The sequence below is a fragment of the Microtus oregoni genome, unplaced genomic scaffold (genome assembly GCF_018167655.1).
Source record: "Microtus oregoni isolate MIOR12 unplaced genomic scaffold, Mior012 000065F_ref0000479, whole genome shotgun sequence".
In the NCBI taxonomy this organism is placed as follows: domain Eukaryota; kingdom Metazoa; phylum Chordata; class Mammalia; order Rodentia; family Cricetidae; genus Microtus; species Microtus oregoni.
Window position 1 is genome coordinate 10,212,571 of NW_024543875.1, and position 14,496 is coordinate 10,227,066.

The 14,496-nt window shown below is 45.1% G+C and overlaps 1 protein-coding gene across 3 annotated transcripts in view; it reads right to left on the minus strand.

The window, feature by feature from the left end:
- Window positions 1–14,496, minus strand: part of Loxhd1 (lipoxygenase homology PLAT domains 1) — a 135,974-nt gene that overhangs the window by 17,000 nt on the left and 104,478 nt on the right. For all 3 annotated transcript variants that reach the window (XM_041640897.1, XM_041640896.1, XM_041640895.1), the window contains 2 exons: window positions 13,537–13,711; window positions 11,620–11,805 (listed from right to left, as the gene is read on the minus strand). In XM_041640897.1, the coding sequence (XP_041496831.1) occupies window positions 11,620–11,805; window positions 13,537–13,711 (361 nt within the window). The remainder of the gene's footprint in view (window positions 1–11,619; window positions 11,806–13,536; window positions 13,712–14,496) is intronic.

Consider the following 14,496-nt stretch of genomic DNA (forward strand, 5'->3'; position numbering starts at 1 on the left):
CTGTACCATAATGTTTGCTACTCACAACTGGTCCACAAAGCAGTCCCACAAGCAGCACACAGCTGGGTTCTACTCCCACACCCCTGTCTCTCAGGACACCTAGAGCTCTGAGGCAGTTCCACAGTTACAAAGAAACCTTTCTCTCAGATCAGATACCATTTCAAAGTAACATCTCTGGAGATCCTGCTTCTGTTCCCAAGAGTATATGAAATAATTACAGATTTCAGGATGTGGATGTTACATTCATGGGTGGGATGCATATGCTGGCATTATTCAAATTTTCAAAAATATTGCTTGAGATTCTCATATATAAGCATACAGGGTTTTGATCATATCTGCCCCATCCCCTCCAATGCAATCGTTCTCATGTTCCCTCTCCAGAGTTCTCACCACTTCCCTCCCACTTCATGTATTCTTTCAGAAACCCACTGAGCATGCTTAGTGCTGCCACTATGCAAGTGGGCGTAGGCTATGTGCTGGAACATGGGTAGCCTGATCAGGGGCTGAATCTGAAGCTGGCTCTCTTCCCCCTAGCACCCACCAATTGGTAGTAGCTCTGGAGCTGGGAATTTGTAAGCCCCTCCCCATGCATGCTGGGATTTAGGCTGACTTGCTCTTATGCTGGTCCTCTGCGTAAAGCCACGGCCCTGTGAGTTGACATGTGCAACCACAGCCACGTTCATAAGAGACTATTTCACAGAAGCCTTCATAAGATACTATTCCACGTTCATAAGATACTATTTCACAGAAGCCTTCTGCTACCTCTGACTCTTACAACCTTCCTTCTCCATCTTCGTGACAATCCCTGTGCCTCGGAAGTTAGGGTGTGTGGCATAGATGTCACACTAAATCTTGAGGACTCCACGTATTCTCTGTGCTTTGACTGGTTATTAGTGTCTGTACTATTAACATGCAAAAAGACGCTTCTCTGATGAAGGCTGAGTGATATACTAATCCATTTGTATAAAGGTAACTGTGGAGGGGGCAGTTTAATACTGTGTCCATTAAGCTGAATTCTCCCCTGGGGCCTACTGCCTGCCCAGCCGTGGGTTCGTGGCCCAGTTCACAGTATAAGCTATCAGTTCTGTCTTGTGGAATAGGTCTTAAATCTAATCACAAGGCAGTTGGTTACCCTCAAAACACTTGTGCCAATATTGCAGCAATGGGCATAGCATGCCAGCCTAGTCATTGTTGTACCTTTCAGTACCATAGCTGGGTAAGACTGCTGTTGACTTTTCTCTCCTAACATAGCACCTCTGGCGCTATGGAAGCTAACCAGCAGGGAGGAAGGCTCCAGCTTAGAACCATACTGATTGCTCTGGGCCTTCTATGACTCAAGTATATCATCGCATCAAATTAGCAATGGCAATAGTTTGCGTGGTTTTATGGATTTATGAAACCCCCAGCCCACACTTGGCACTCGGCTTTGTGCTTCATAGCCTATGACATCAGGAGAGGCATTACTCCCTGGTACAAGGTGACTCCATTTAGACTCCCTTTATAAGTTGTGCATCTATTTTAGGACGCTCCTACAGCTGTAGGTTTCATATGTCTTTTACAAAGGTCTTTGGTGTTGTTTATGTCTCACTGTATTTCTTTCTTTTTTTTTTTTTTGTGAAATCAGATCTTCACTGAAGAAGGAGTGAGGTGTAAAACACTGTCACATCAGGCAGCCGTAAGGTGAGTTAGCTTATTCGTGAACTCTCTTTGTACTTGATAAATCTTTCTAGCTTTTCTACAAACTAGGGCCCATCCCACCTGTAGGTTTATGGATTGGCCGCATGTTGGAGGTGGTTCCTGTTAGACATGAAGCTGACCACGGAATTATGAGCCTCCATGCGTGCAGCACTGGAGTGATGGAATGTGACGGTCAGAGCCTTTCTCTCGGGGCGTCTCAGTAGAACACAGAAGGGAGGCACAGGCAGAGGAGACACATTGCTGGCTGGGTTGAAAGAGATCCACATGGAAGAGAAGCTGGGCTTTCCCTCACCTTGTGCTCGGCCATGAGTAGTGTGTGTGTGGGGGGTCGTCTCAGCCTCACCCAGTTCCCCTTTGCTGTTAGAACTCAGCAGTGCAACTCTTTTCCCTAAACCAAGACTCCTTGTATTCTCTGTTGATTTTCTTGCCCTGCTTTGGAAATGTTGAGTGTGTCGGATAGAGTCTAATGCCCATCTGATGACCCTAAGTACCTGGTGGACCAATAGGGAATTGCCTGGAACTAGCTGTTAGAGAGCTCACTTCTTGCCAAGTCCCTCTTTCGACGTCCCCATGTGTTTACACACACAGAGGAAAGGCCCCGCACAGGTCCCCACGGTGGAATACAGACGTGTGTCCCTTTATTAATCAGAGATGCACCGATCCCAAAATGCTGACCTCGTCCTTGCTGCTGGATAGCTGCCGAATTCCCCAACTTTCTATCTTCTGCATGGTGCTCTTAACAACACCCCACACACCATAATGGTATTTCAAAGTCATGGGTCAGCTTTTGCCACATCACCTCATAAACCCTCCAGAGGCTTTCTTATCAGTCCGAGAAAAAGTCCCAGGCTGCTCCCCAAGGACAGCATCCCTTTCCACGTCTCTACTCTGCTACCTGAACTGCACTTCTGATACCTTGATTAACAGGATCTTGCTTACCCACTGCCTGAAGGAATGATCTCCAGGCTCCAGGTGCCAATGCTGCCTCATGGCTGAGGTCTCTGGGAAAGGGCCTCTGTTTGCAGGATTTCCTGAGGCTTCAACACTCACTCTGTCTCCACGTGATCACCCCTAGCTAACCTGAAGCCACTTTGTTTTCTCATCATTCTCTATCATATTGCTTGTCTTTGCCAATGAGGTTGCAAGCCCCTGAGATGAGGAGGCTGGCCTGAACTACGGTGTGCTATCCAGTAAAGATTATTACACAGTGAGTCCACACCAAGTCTGAACAGGAGAGCACAGGAAGACAGCAGATGTGGCAGTTCTAGAAGGGGAATTTACAGCCTTACCTAGGAGGTAGGTCTGTCCTAGTACTATTGAGTATTATACCCCGAATGTCCTAAAATTCACTTTGAGTAGAAGGTCGAGCAACTCTGGACCACTGTGGGGTGCCAATGTCCCAGATAGGAGGGGACAGGCTGAGTGAGAGTGAGGCTGGTAACAGTTTGGACCTCCACATGCTCCTTGCTGCCCATGAGTCTAGCGACTTTCTGCGTCTGGTGGGATGAAGGGCTCCATGCTTCCTTTAGCAGCTTTCAATCAACCCTTATATGATAGATTCATTAGGCCTGCATTTGGCATCTCCTCTCCTCATTATGGCGACAAGTTATTCCTCTATGGTCAGTACCTGCCTCTTCTCTGCACAACATGGCTCTGCTCTAACGGCCTCTGAGCCTCTCTGCTGTTCCCATGCCCACACTGCCCCTTGTTTAGCTACTTTCATCATCACCATGACCCAGCTGGAACAACTTAAGGAGGGGTTCATTTGGGTTCACTGTTTCAGAAGATAGGGTTCTCCCAGCAGGGAAGGCAGGGTGGGGTTTACACAGCAAGAAAGCATGGTAAAGAATCTTACAGGATGGCAGACTCAGAAGAAATGACAGCCGTCCCTATTTCCTCCAGCCAGGTCCAGTTTCCTAAAGGCTCCACAGCCTTCAAAGTGGGGCTGCTAACTGGAGATTGTTTAAAATATAAACCCATGGGGGATGTTTCCAGTTCAAACTGTATCATGTTTGTACTCTTGGCCATGAACACTGATATCCAGAGAAATCTTTGCTGCTGGGGTTGTAACTATGCCTTAATTCTGTTAAGATTATTTTTATATTCATGTCTGACTTTTCTAACTTCAAGGGTTGGGAATTGTGTCTTATGACCTCTTAATCGTATTACTTAACATTCCACGATCATAGAAGCGATAAATTATTTTCACTTTCAAAAAGCCAACTGTCAGTATTTTTATCCAGTGCAAACCATTGAGATTCTTCTCAGGTAGAAAGATTCACTTCACCAAGCAACACCTTCCCTAAAAATAACTCGAAAGAAGCAAAAAGCCCATCTGGGTGACTCACATTTCCTCAGCAAGATCATGGATGCTTTGAAGTGAGCTGTGGAAGTATCGGAGAGACCTGGATATGGAAGAATACAAGATTCTAGCTATTATCTTTCTAAAACACACACAAGGGCTTCATCATAGAGGCTGCCACAGGAAATCCCCTGGGATTTGGCAGCAAGAATGAAGGGTAAAACCAAAAAGTTAAAGTCAATGTGATAAGCATGATTGTTAGGTAGGTGGGAGCTGATGTTGCTGTTTTCTTGACTTCTGTGCACATTCAAAAGTTTTCACTAAATTAAATAACTCTCTCCAAAGCTCAAAAGTTTTACTAATTTACACCCCCCAGTAACAGATCCAGGGGATGAGAAGAGCGTTATGGTTTAAGCTAACTAAATACATTTGTTTAGAATCTTTACCTTTTGGTGAAGGAATCTCAAGCAGAATACATTCATCCTCACACATTTCTATGCAAGGAAGAGATGGAGTTGGGAGAAAAATTTTAATATGAAGAAAGTATGGCAAAGAGAGCCATTAAAAACATACTCAGCAGCTGGCTTTAGCCTCTATGAACATCTAAATATCCATCCCTGAAAGAGAAAGCTACTGCAGAGAATTGAGCAGATGACCTGATTCTTATCAGGACTTACGTCCCAGCCTCACAGGTTCACCTGCCCATGGTATTATCTTGCTTTCAGGACTGATTGGAAAGGGTGCCTCATCTCTCTGCCTACAAGGTAAAGCGAATCACGTCAACAACTCAGGATCTATTTGAATCCAAGAGTCCTCCTAGGACAAAGCCACCAGATAGTCTTTGATATCCAAAGCAAAAATCAGCGTCGTCAAGGTCTCTGGGGAGTCTGGGATCGAATGAGATTATAGCATCTAGCTACTGTGTGGCAGGAATGGCGCTGTCCGTAGTGCTGAATGCTCTCCCTCCTCTTGAAGGCTTCTGACGGCAATGAAAGAGAATAAACTGATGCCGGGCTTTTGCACAATAGAATATACAATAAGAAAGTCTAGATATGTGCACAACAACTGTCTGGATAAGTGATGTAAGCATTTAGAGGTCTTAATTATGAGTTCAGTTGAGATTTATGACCAGAGCCTTTTATTATTATTATTATTATTATTATTATTATTATTATTATTATTAAAAGAAATCTTTAGTCCTGGAGGAAGCAATCTCCTATGGTGAAGGCAAAAAGTACATGGAAGGATTTGAGATCCTTAAAAAAAGATATATTTCAATTCTACTAAACTACATTAATTCCCTGTTATATAACAGGTAGTGGATTGACATCAGGGAAAGAACAATGGCCAAGACAGCAGAACTCATGGAGCCACAAGACAAGTGTGATGGCTGGTTTACTGCAGTTTGATACAAGCTAGAGTCACTTTAGAAAAGGAAATCTCAACAGAGAATATACCCCCAAAAGATTGACCTAAGAGCAAGGCCATGGTGCGTTTTCTTCATTGATGATTGATGTGGGCATGCCCAGCTCACTATGGGTGGTACCACCCTTTGACTTGTGGTCTTGTGTGCTATAAGAGAACAGACTGAGCAAGTTATGACAAGAAAGGCAGTAAGCAGCACTTTTCCATGGGTTCTGCATCAGTTCCTTCATCACAACGCCTGCCTTGAGTTCTTACTCTGAATTGCTTAGTGATAGACTGTTATGTGGAACTAAAAGCTGAAACAAACCCTTGTCTCCCTAAGCTGCTTTTAGTCATGGCATTCCTTTGTAACAGTGGAAACCCTAACTAAGATAGTCAAGTAAAGAGAGAATTCAGTTACATATAGGTCAACTGTTTTGAAGGAATTTCATACAAGGCTGGACAATAAGTTTCAGTGAGGAGGTGAAGACATAAAAACACCTTCTAACCAGTGGTGGGGAAATACAGTTATGGCAGGATGCATGTTTGGGCTCACAACACACGGCAGAGCGCCTGTGACTGAAATGAAGCGGAAATTCCAGAGTGTGAGTCAAAGCCAGTCAATGATTCTATTAGCACTAGACTGTTTCCTTTTTTCCAAGCATAGAGAATGGCTTGTTTCTGTCCCCTAATTCTCACAAGATTGATTTTGAGGCTGTGGAGACCCAACCTACTAAAGTTGATACCATCTTAAGCATAATGACTGGATCATTCAGCCTTGTGTTTAAGTTGTGGCAACTAGCTTCTCTGACACTGAGCTCATGATGAAGCTGTGTCCTGGTTTACTGTGTTTTTCTATGTCTCAGTGACCTTGGCTCTCTTTCTATCAGCAGCAGATCCTCTGCAGCAGACACAAGACTGAACTGTGGACCCAGGGAAGTCTTTATTGTTCTTTAAAGGTTTGTCCTTGTTGTTTTATTTTCCTGGAACTATCACAAAAAGTCACTGTTGTTTAGAAAAACAACAGAAACATATTATTTCATGATTCTGGAGTCCAGAATTCTGAAGATAAGCTGTGTCCATTTTCTTTGAGTAAGCTCCTCTGACTTTTCTTGCTTCAGTGACTCCCAGCAATCCTTGGTGTCTTTTGGCCTACAGCAGCTGGCTAGCTCCATTTCTGATCCCATGTTGCCTCCCATGCATCCTTCCATGATCTCTCTTCTTCTTGTAGGAACTCACATCATCTTTGGGTTTAGAACCCACTCTAGATCAATAATAATGTCATTTAAAACTAGTTCTATAGCTGTATCCATAAAGATTCCATTTCCAAATATAACTGTACTCTGACATTCTGGATGAGAAAGAATTTGAGGAGCAGAAGAAGACACTATTGGGTCTACACCACCTACCCTCTTACCCTTCGCAAAAACACTTTACTAAATATCAGACATGATTTGCTACATCTGGAAACCATTCAAATACCTAGAAAAGAGGAAGAGCTCTCCATGATGTCTAGAAAAGAGTCTGGAGCCATTCATCCCAGATCCAGAAGCTGCAAGAAGCTGGCATAGAAGGTTGACCTGTTTACTCCCTCACAGAATTATTAGCTACCTATAAGAACAAACCTGGCACTGGGAATGCCGATCAAACAAGGTCCCCATCCTTTAGAGATTGGAAGTCTGTCAACTGTAATTGGCAAGACCATCACAATCAGCATACTAAAAATAGAGGTATCTATAGAGAGCACAGGAGTGGAGATGGCATCTAACTTTATTCAGCATAGTTGGGAAAATTCTCAAAGAACTTGATAACTAACCTGGATTCTGAGGGATGCAGAAGAATTTAGCAGAAAAAGGGAACTGTGGGTATGAAACTATTTCTTGGATATCAACATATGAAAAGCTTGGTTTGGGCCAAATGCATGACTTCATGCAAGGTGGCATTTAAAAAATGGTTGATCTACAAACAGAGGGAGCTATTAAAGAGAAGAGTGTAAGGAAAACAGAAAGACTTCAGAATGGAAACAATGCTCTTAGAGAGTTTCTACCATTTAAATTCAAATGTACCACAATATTTTCTGATTGGAGTGGCAATAAGAACCAAAAAGTAGAGTGTGGCTTTCTGAGAGGGTTTCCCTGGCTTTGTGTATGGAGGTGAGGGGCTCTCAGGAGACAAGGAAGAGCCATTTTGTTTGATGAACCTGAACTCATAAAAAAAGAAGCCCGTCCTCCGCCAATCTCTCCATTGCAGGCCTGAAATATTCTGCTGTGTAACAAAACTTCTCATCCAGAAATTCTTGGAATTTGTAGGGAGAAACAGACATTTTATTTTAAGATTTATTTACTTTTAGTTTGCATGTATGTTATGCCTGTGTCTGTATATGTATGTATACCACATGCATGCTTCATGCCCATGGAGGTCAGAAGAGGGCATTGGATCCTCTGGAACTAGCATTATAGACAGTTGTGAAAGCCAGGTAGGTGCTAAGAACTGGAACTGAGTCCTTTGTAGAGCAGCAAGTGTTCTTAACCATAGAACCACCTCTCTAGTCCCAGAGAAACATTTAAACCATTTTAAATTGCTTCACTATTTGAAAGCAAACGCTACGTCGTATTTTCTCTGTTACATTTATGTCTACGAGTCTATGGAGTCAGGACCAGTACCACCACAGCTTGGGGTCTCAGGAGCATTGGCCAGTGGAGTTCCCCAGACGAACCCCTCCTTCCCAAAACCTGTAGAGGTAATTTCTCCACCCCTCCTCTTCCTTCCCTTTAGTTGTCCAACTCCAAAGCCACATTTCTCTAAACCTCTGCTTGGCTTTGCTTGAGCTGTATTTTCCCTCATTCAGCCTTATCCATAACTTCAGTCCTGTCTGCTATAGTTTAGATCTGAACTGTTCCCTAAAAGAGCCATGGCTTGGTTCCAGGCAGCACTATTGGGAGGCTATGGAACCTTTTAGAGGTAGGACCTGGTGAAGTTCCTCAGATATGTGAGGCTGTACCCTTAAAGGAGGACAGCATCCTTTGCCATGCACCGTGCCCCAGTGTCTGTGCTCTGTGCACTGGCACCCAGTTCGCGAGCTTTGGGCAAGGGGGCTGGAGGTTAAAATACACAGACAGAGAGATAGCAACACGGGTCATCCTTGAATTCCCCAAGAATGCCCCTTTATTGTGTTCAAGAGCAGATTATATAGAGATAGCCATGCCCCAGCCAAACCCACCAGAAACCACTCTCCTGCCATCAGGAACGCCTAAAGGTCTCGTGCTCAGAGCAGCTGTAGGCACTCAGGTCAGGGGATTACAAGAAATTCAGGATCTGGGGTCTCACTGCTCCCAACAATTCTCCTTTGTGTCTCCTGGGTCCTGATATGGGAGCTTTGCTCTGCCACAACTCCCGCCATGAGGTCCTGTCTTGTCCCAGGTGCAAAGCAATGAGGTCGATCAATCATGGCTGGAACTGACAAAACTACTTAGCTACATGGGTGAACTGTCATGATATAGTAACTGATATCGACATTCCAATCATGGGGCTTGTAAGAGCTGCAGTGGTAGAGGGCCTGGGCTGATCATTTTGTTAAGGACTGATCATGCCAAGTAAAAAGACCCCTCCCCGACACACCCAAGAAACATGTAAACTTGGACAATACTAGAAAGAAACATTATCTTTGACTCTTGAAATGCTCCAGTAAGACTTAGAATTCTTTTTTTTAACTTAGAATTCTTTTTTTTTTTTGATTCAGTAATCACACATTTATTGGAAGTTATGGCCATCATGGGTATACCTACACAAATAAAGACAGACAATGGTCCAGCATATGTATCTAAGAAAATGAAATGCTTTTTTGCTTATTATAATATAAAACACATTACAGGTATACCAAATAATCCTACGGGTCTGGCAGTTATAGAAAGATCAAACTGTACTATAAAGGATAGGCTGAGCAAACAGAAAGGGACCGAAAATACCCCCAGACTTAGAATTCTTATGAGAGATGTGAGCCTCTACTTTCTCGGGTTGGAAGGAAGGGTACAACATGAAGTCAGAAACACCCAAGAGGACTCTAGAAGGTTCTTTGTGAGAAATACATAGTGAGGAAGATGGAAGCCCCAGGAGAAAATAGATGAGAAATAAATAGGTGGATAGGGTTTGACTTATACACTTACAGATAGGTAAATAGGGCTAAGATGGAGTTTTATATATGGAGGACAGTGATGTGAGCTCTGAGCATGGACTTGCAGTCCTGTGCCTTTTATACTTCTAGTTTGGGGTGGGATGCATGAGATATGAACCATTTTGCCAAGAATCCGAGTATCTGCCAGAGGCCAGGATGAAGATAGCCACACTTGGTGTAGTCACTAATGTCTATAATGCCAACACTCATGAGGTTGAGGCCACAGGATAGTCAGGTCAGAATGGCGTACATAGTGAATTTTGTGCCAGTCTGAGCTGTGAGATCTGAAAAACCTAAAACAACAACAAACAAAAAGGAAGAAACAAAAAGAGATGAAAGAAGGAGAGAAAGGGAAAAAAGGAAGTAACTAAATAAATAGTCATGTAGCCACAAACCCCTTCTCAGGCGCTAGGATCTGGAGTGAACAGAAACCACTGCAGTCAGAACCTTGGACAGTTCCGTGGCTCCCAAAGGGAGCTGATTTCTCCAAAAGTGTGGTCCTTTCTCAACATTCTCAGAAATGGTGTGGCCTTCCCTTTCAGAAAAAGGGAAATGGGCTTAGTTGACACAATTTCTTACATTCTCAGAAATGGTGTGGCCTTCCCTTTTAGAAAAAGGGAAATGGGCTTAGTTGACACAATTCCTTTCACCATGGGGTCACAGTCAGAGCATTTCCCGTGTGACAATAAACTCAGACCAGGCAGAGAAGCTGTTCTTCAAAGCAGTCACGTAGTGATGCAGACTTGCCCAGATGCCACAGCTGTCGGATTTCCTGCACCTATTTGGTCATTTGTGACCTGAACATCTCTGTGTTTCTGGTGGGCCTGGGACTCTGTGAGGTATTTTGTCACTGAGACAGAACATCTGACTACAGCAGGTAGGGAGGATGGATCTATTCTGAGCAGTGTCAGAACCTTTTGTCCGTGGTCAGCCTGCTTCTGACACGGAACATAGCCAAGGAGGAGGGGCGTGGCCAAGGAAAGGAATCAGGGACATTGCTCCTTCTGGAAGCTCAGCCAGCTCCTGAGCTGGGTTTGTCAGCAATCACTCTCAGTGAGATTTGAGGTAAATCAAATGAGGCAGACAGCCGCAGGACAGCTCTGTGGGAGGTGAGGGTACAGCAAAGTTAGGAGAGGACCTTGAGTGGACAACTTGGGGGAAGCTAGTTTCGAGTCAGGACACTAGAGATGAGTTAAGGAGAGTGGCAAGCACGGAGGTGGTAAGCCAGGCAATGAACCTTCAACTCTGATATCCAACAGAAGCTGCAGGTGCAAAGCCAGTGTAAAGAGATGTCTGCAGAGAGCAAAGTGGTGGGCAAAGGAATGAGGAGGCCACGGAACCCATCACAGCGATGGAGAAAGTATTTATTCTTAAGTGCCTTGGAGTTAAAAGTAAAGTTCTTTCATGACTTTTATCATGCTTAGATTTATAAGTAAATATACCTGCATTCAAATGCAGGGTTGTAAGACTGATAGAAAATCCATGGAAAGTAGACTTGGTGAGACTCACTTCTTCCTTCCTCCCTCCCTCCCTCTCTCCTTTCCTCCCTCCCTCCCTCTCTCCCTCCTTCCTTCCTTCTTTTCTTCTTTTCTTCTTTCCTTCCTCCCTCCCTCCCTCTCTCCCTTCCTCCCTCCCTCCTTTCCTCCTTCCCTCCCTCCCTTCTCTCTATTCCCCCCCCCTCCATTCCAGGGATAGAACCCAGGACCTTGCACATGCTAAACAATTATGCTACGCTTGAGCTACTGACCCAACCCAATTCTGTTTTTTCTTAATTTTTATGCCCGAACTAAGTTGAATTTGTCCTCTGATATTGCAAAAATGAAGAATCATTAACCTTCCATGGAGAAAGCAGAAGGAACTAAGCTTCAGGTAGAACAAATGCCTGGGAACCCAGGCCCTCTAATGGATGGTACACCCAAGTGGTGCGATCCATGGCCTTCCTGCTGGGGTGGGCAGAGTCTGCCCACCTAGAGAGGCAGAGGACCCAGGGAGCACTGTCCCAGGAAGGTCTACCCCTAGCACCCTGGCATCAGGCAGTAGCTACCTTTGTTGTCATGCCAGACCCTCAGTTTGCAGAGGTGGCCCAGGCTCAGCATGTCAGAGAAGGTGAAGGTGTCTGTGTTGTTCCGTTCAAACTTGTTCCAGTTTGCTGACTGCTTCAGAGCCAGGGTCCCGCTGTCCCCATTTTCCCCGAAGATGATGATGAACACATTGGCATCGGTGCCTGCCCCTGGGAAATACATAGGTGAGGCTCTAGGAGCTGGCATCTCTTCACAAAGCCCTCTGCTCTGGTCTTATTCCCAGACTCCTGGAGCACAAGAGGACAGAGTCTAAATTCAATGAAACTGAGGGTAAGGATCAGAAAGTCCCGAAGAGGTCTTGACCTCTTAGTTGTTTCTGGGAACCATGGAGTTGGCCTGGTCCAGCTGCCTTGAGAGGCACACATCATAGGTTTCTCAGATTAGAGTCCATAGCTCCTAGGGCACCGTGTGCCTTTAAGTTCCCAAGAAACTGAGGCACTCCCTCAGACAGTGGAGCGTCTGGGCCATTTCATGATTCTTTGTGTTCCCTAAAAGTCAATGAAGCATGCAGAAGCTTGACAGGACGATTGGTCTTAGACATTAATCATATGCACCTTGTATAGCTTGCAAACATCATTGTATCCTGGCAACTATCATTGTATTGATCCTGGCAACTGCCATTGTATCTGTTTCTGATAAGAGTATAATGCTCTGAATAAACTTGTCTCAGCCCCAGTCTTGCTGAGATCCCTTCATCCTAGTCTGGTTAAGAGTCATTTCTCAGTAGGGCCAGTAAGCAAGCGCTGGTACTACAAGGTGTCCAATTCTATCCCTTACTTTCTCTTTGAGTGTTGCAATTACTGTTAGTGTAACAGCAGACAGAGTAACATTAATGCTTAGCACAAAAATGCACCTGTTCCCAGGGAGGGAAGTGTTTCAGAAAGGCATTGGCCCCTGTTAAGAAGCCAGAGCTCTTGGAAGAGGTGTTCGTGAGGCCACTCAGTCACACTTCTGTTGCTACTGATGAACTTCATTATTTTCTGAGAGCACACCATGAAGGGCTAAAAAGAGGGCCTTCAAAGCCTGTGGACACTGGGAACATCAAGCAATAAAGAGGAAGGTCCACCGTGAGGAAAAAAGAGAGGAGAATGCTGGAAACAAATGGCCATATTTACTGACCCGCGTCTTGTGCCTGAGATTTCCGCCATGACAGCCCAGTCTCTTTAGCAAACTGCTCTGCTAAAAGTGCGAGCCACCGTGATCAATAAGTCATCCATGGTAAATGTGAACGAGTCTGCCAAATTCCTTCTAATGGTCCCTGGAGAGAGGCCTTGACTGGAGGAGGGGAGGTAGCAGGTGCTGCCTCCTGGCTAGAGGAGAGATATGTCCTCTCTTTCTTAGAAGCTCTTTCTCTGGACATTTTAGTCACTTGATGGCTTCATTTGTCTTTCTGGATTTGAGTTTGACAACTTTCTGGGATGTTTCTGCGACTCTTGCCCAGATGTATACAGGCTGACATCTGTCTTGGCCTCGCCTAATGGTAAGTTAGCTCCACCAGATTGTGAGATTTGTGGGGGCCCTGGAGGTCACAGTTCTATCCCCAGTCCCCAGGCCAGAGTCATGACTGTGAAACACAGATCGCCATGGTGTACAACCCTGGGTGAGAGGCATTCAGTGGTGGTAGGAAGCTGCAGGGTTCTGAGCCAAGCAAAGGCTGTGTCCCTGAAATTCTCCTCTCCATTTCTGTGAGGGGACAGGGAAGAAACCAGTTTGGCTACTACTGGGAGCTAATACTCTGTCTCCACAGAAAGGGAAACATTGTGGAGATGATTTGTCTTCAGAAGGTTATGTGAAGTAAAATACCCTGATCAGAAGCCAATCACAAGTCATGATTCAAGAGTGGAAGGCAAGAGAAGAGGAAGCGGGAGGCCACAACCTACCCAGGATGTCACTGGTCTTCACAGAGACCGTGTAGGAGGTCCACTCCATCATCTCCTCCCCATCAATGACAGCGCACATTTCACAAACCAGTGTCTTCTTGCCCTTCCTTTGGGACAGCCAGTCTCCATAGTAGAACATGGTCAGGTCTCCTGTGTTCATGTTCTTCAGCAGGATCTGGAGAGGTGCCATACAGAAATACACTCTCTTACCCAAGCACCATTCCACGAACCCCCATCCCAAGGGCTCTGCTTATGGGCTTTGCTGAAAGTCCCATGTGACCTGGAAATTGGAAATTTATCTGAGAAAGGCTTCCACAGCAATGTCTTGAATGTGTACAGAAAACACTGAATAAGTGAGAGAAAAGGAAATGAATCGAGCCATTGTCCGCCTGGGAGGAGGACACTGACATTTGCCACATTGGTGTGGATGCAACATTGCTGGTTCAAGGAAAGTCTGCAATGGCTACACAGGGTAAGGGAAGCTTGGGGAGAACCAGGACAGATGGCCTTTGGTGGATGAGGGACAAGCTTGCAGAAGGACTTGCAATTTAAATCAAACCGGTTCATCCTGTTCTTCCCATCCCGAATGTGTATAGTGAAGTCCCAATCATCAGAATCTTGGAATGCGACCTTATTTAAGCTAGGGCTGTAATCAGATAAGATGAGGTGGCAAGGTGGGTCCTAAACAAAATAGGATGGGGAAACTTACACATGGAGACGCGTGTGGATGGTAAGAGCACTGTATGCCAGCTGGGAGAGTCTGAGGACAGCCAAGGTCAGACCCTACGCAGAGCCTTCGGGGAGCACATGGCCTGTCCATACCTTGACTCCTGCTCTTCTGACCCCCAATTCTGGAGCTTTCTTACAGAGCTACAGGAAATTTTCACACTGTGCGTGGTGGTATCACCTGCCCCCCAATTCTGGAGCTTTCTTACAGAGCTACAGAACATTTTCACACTG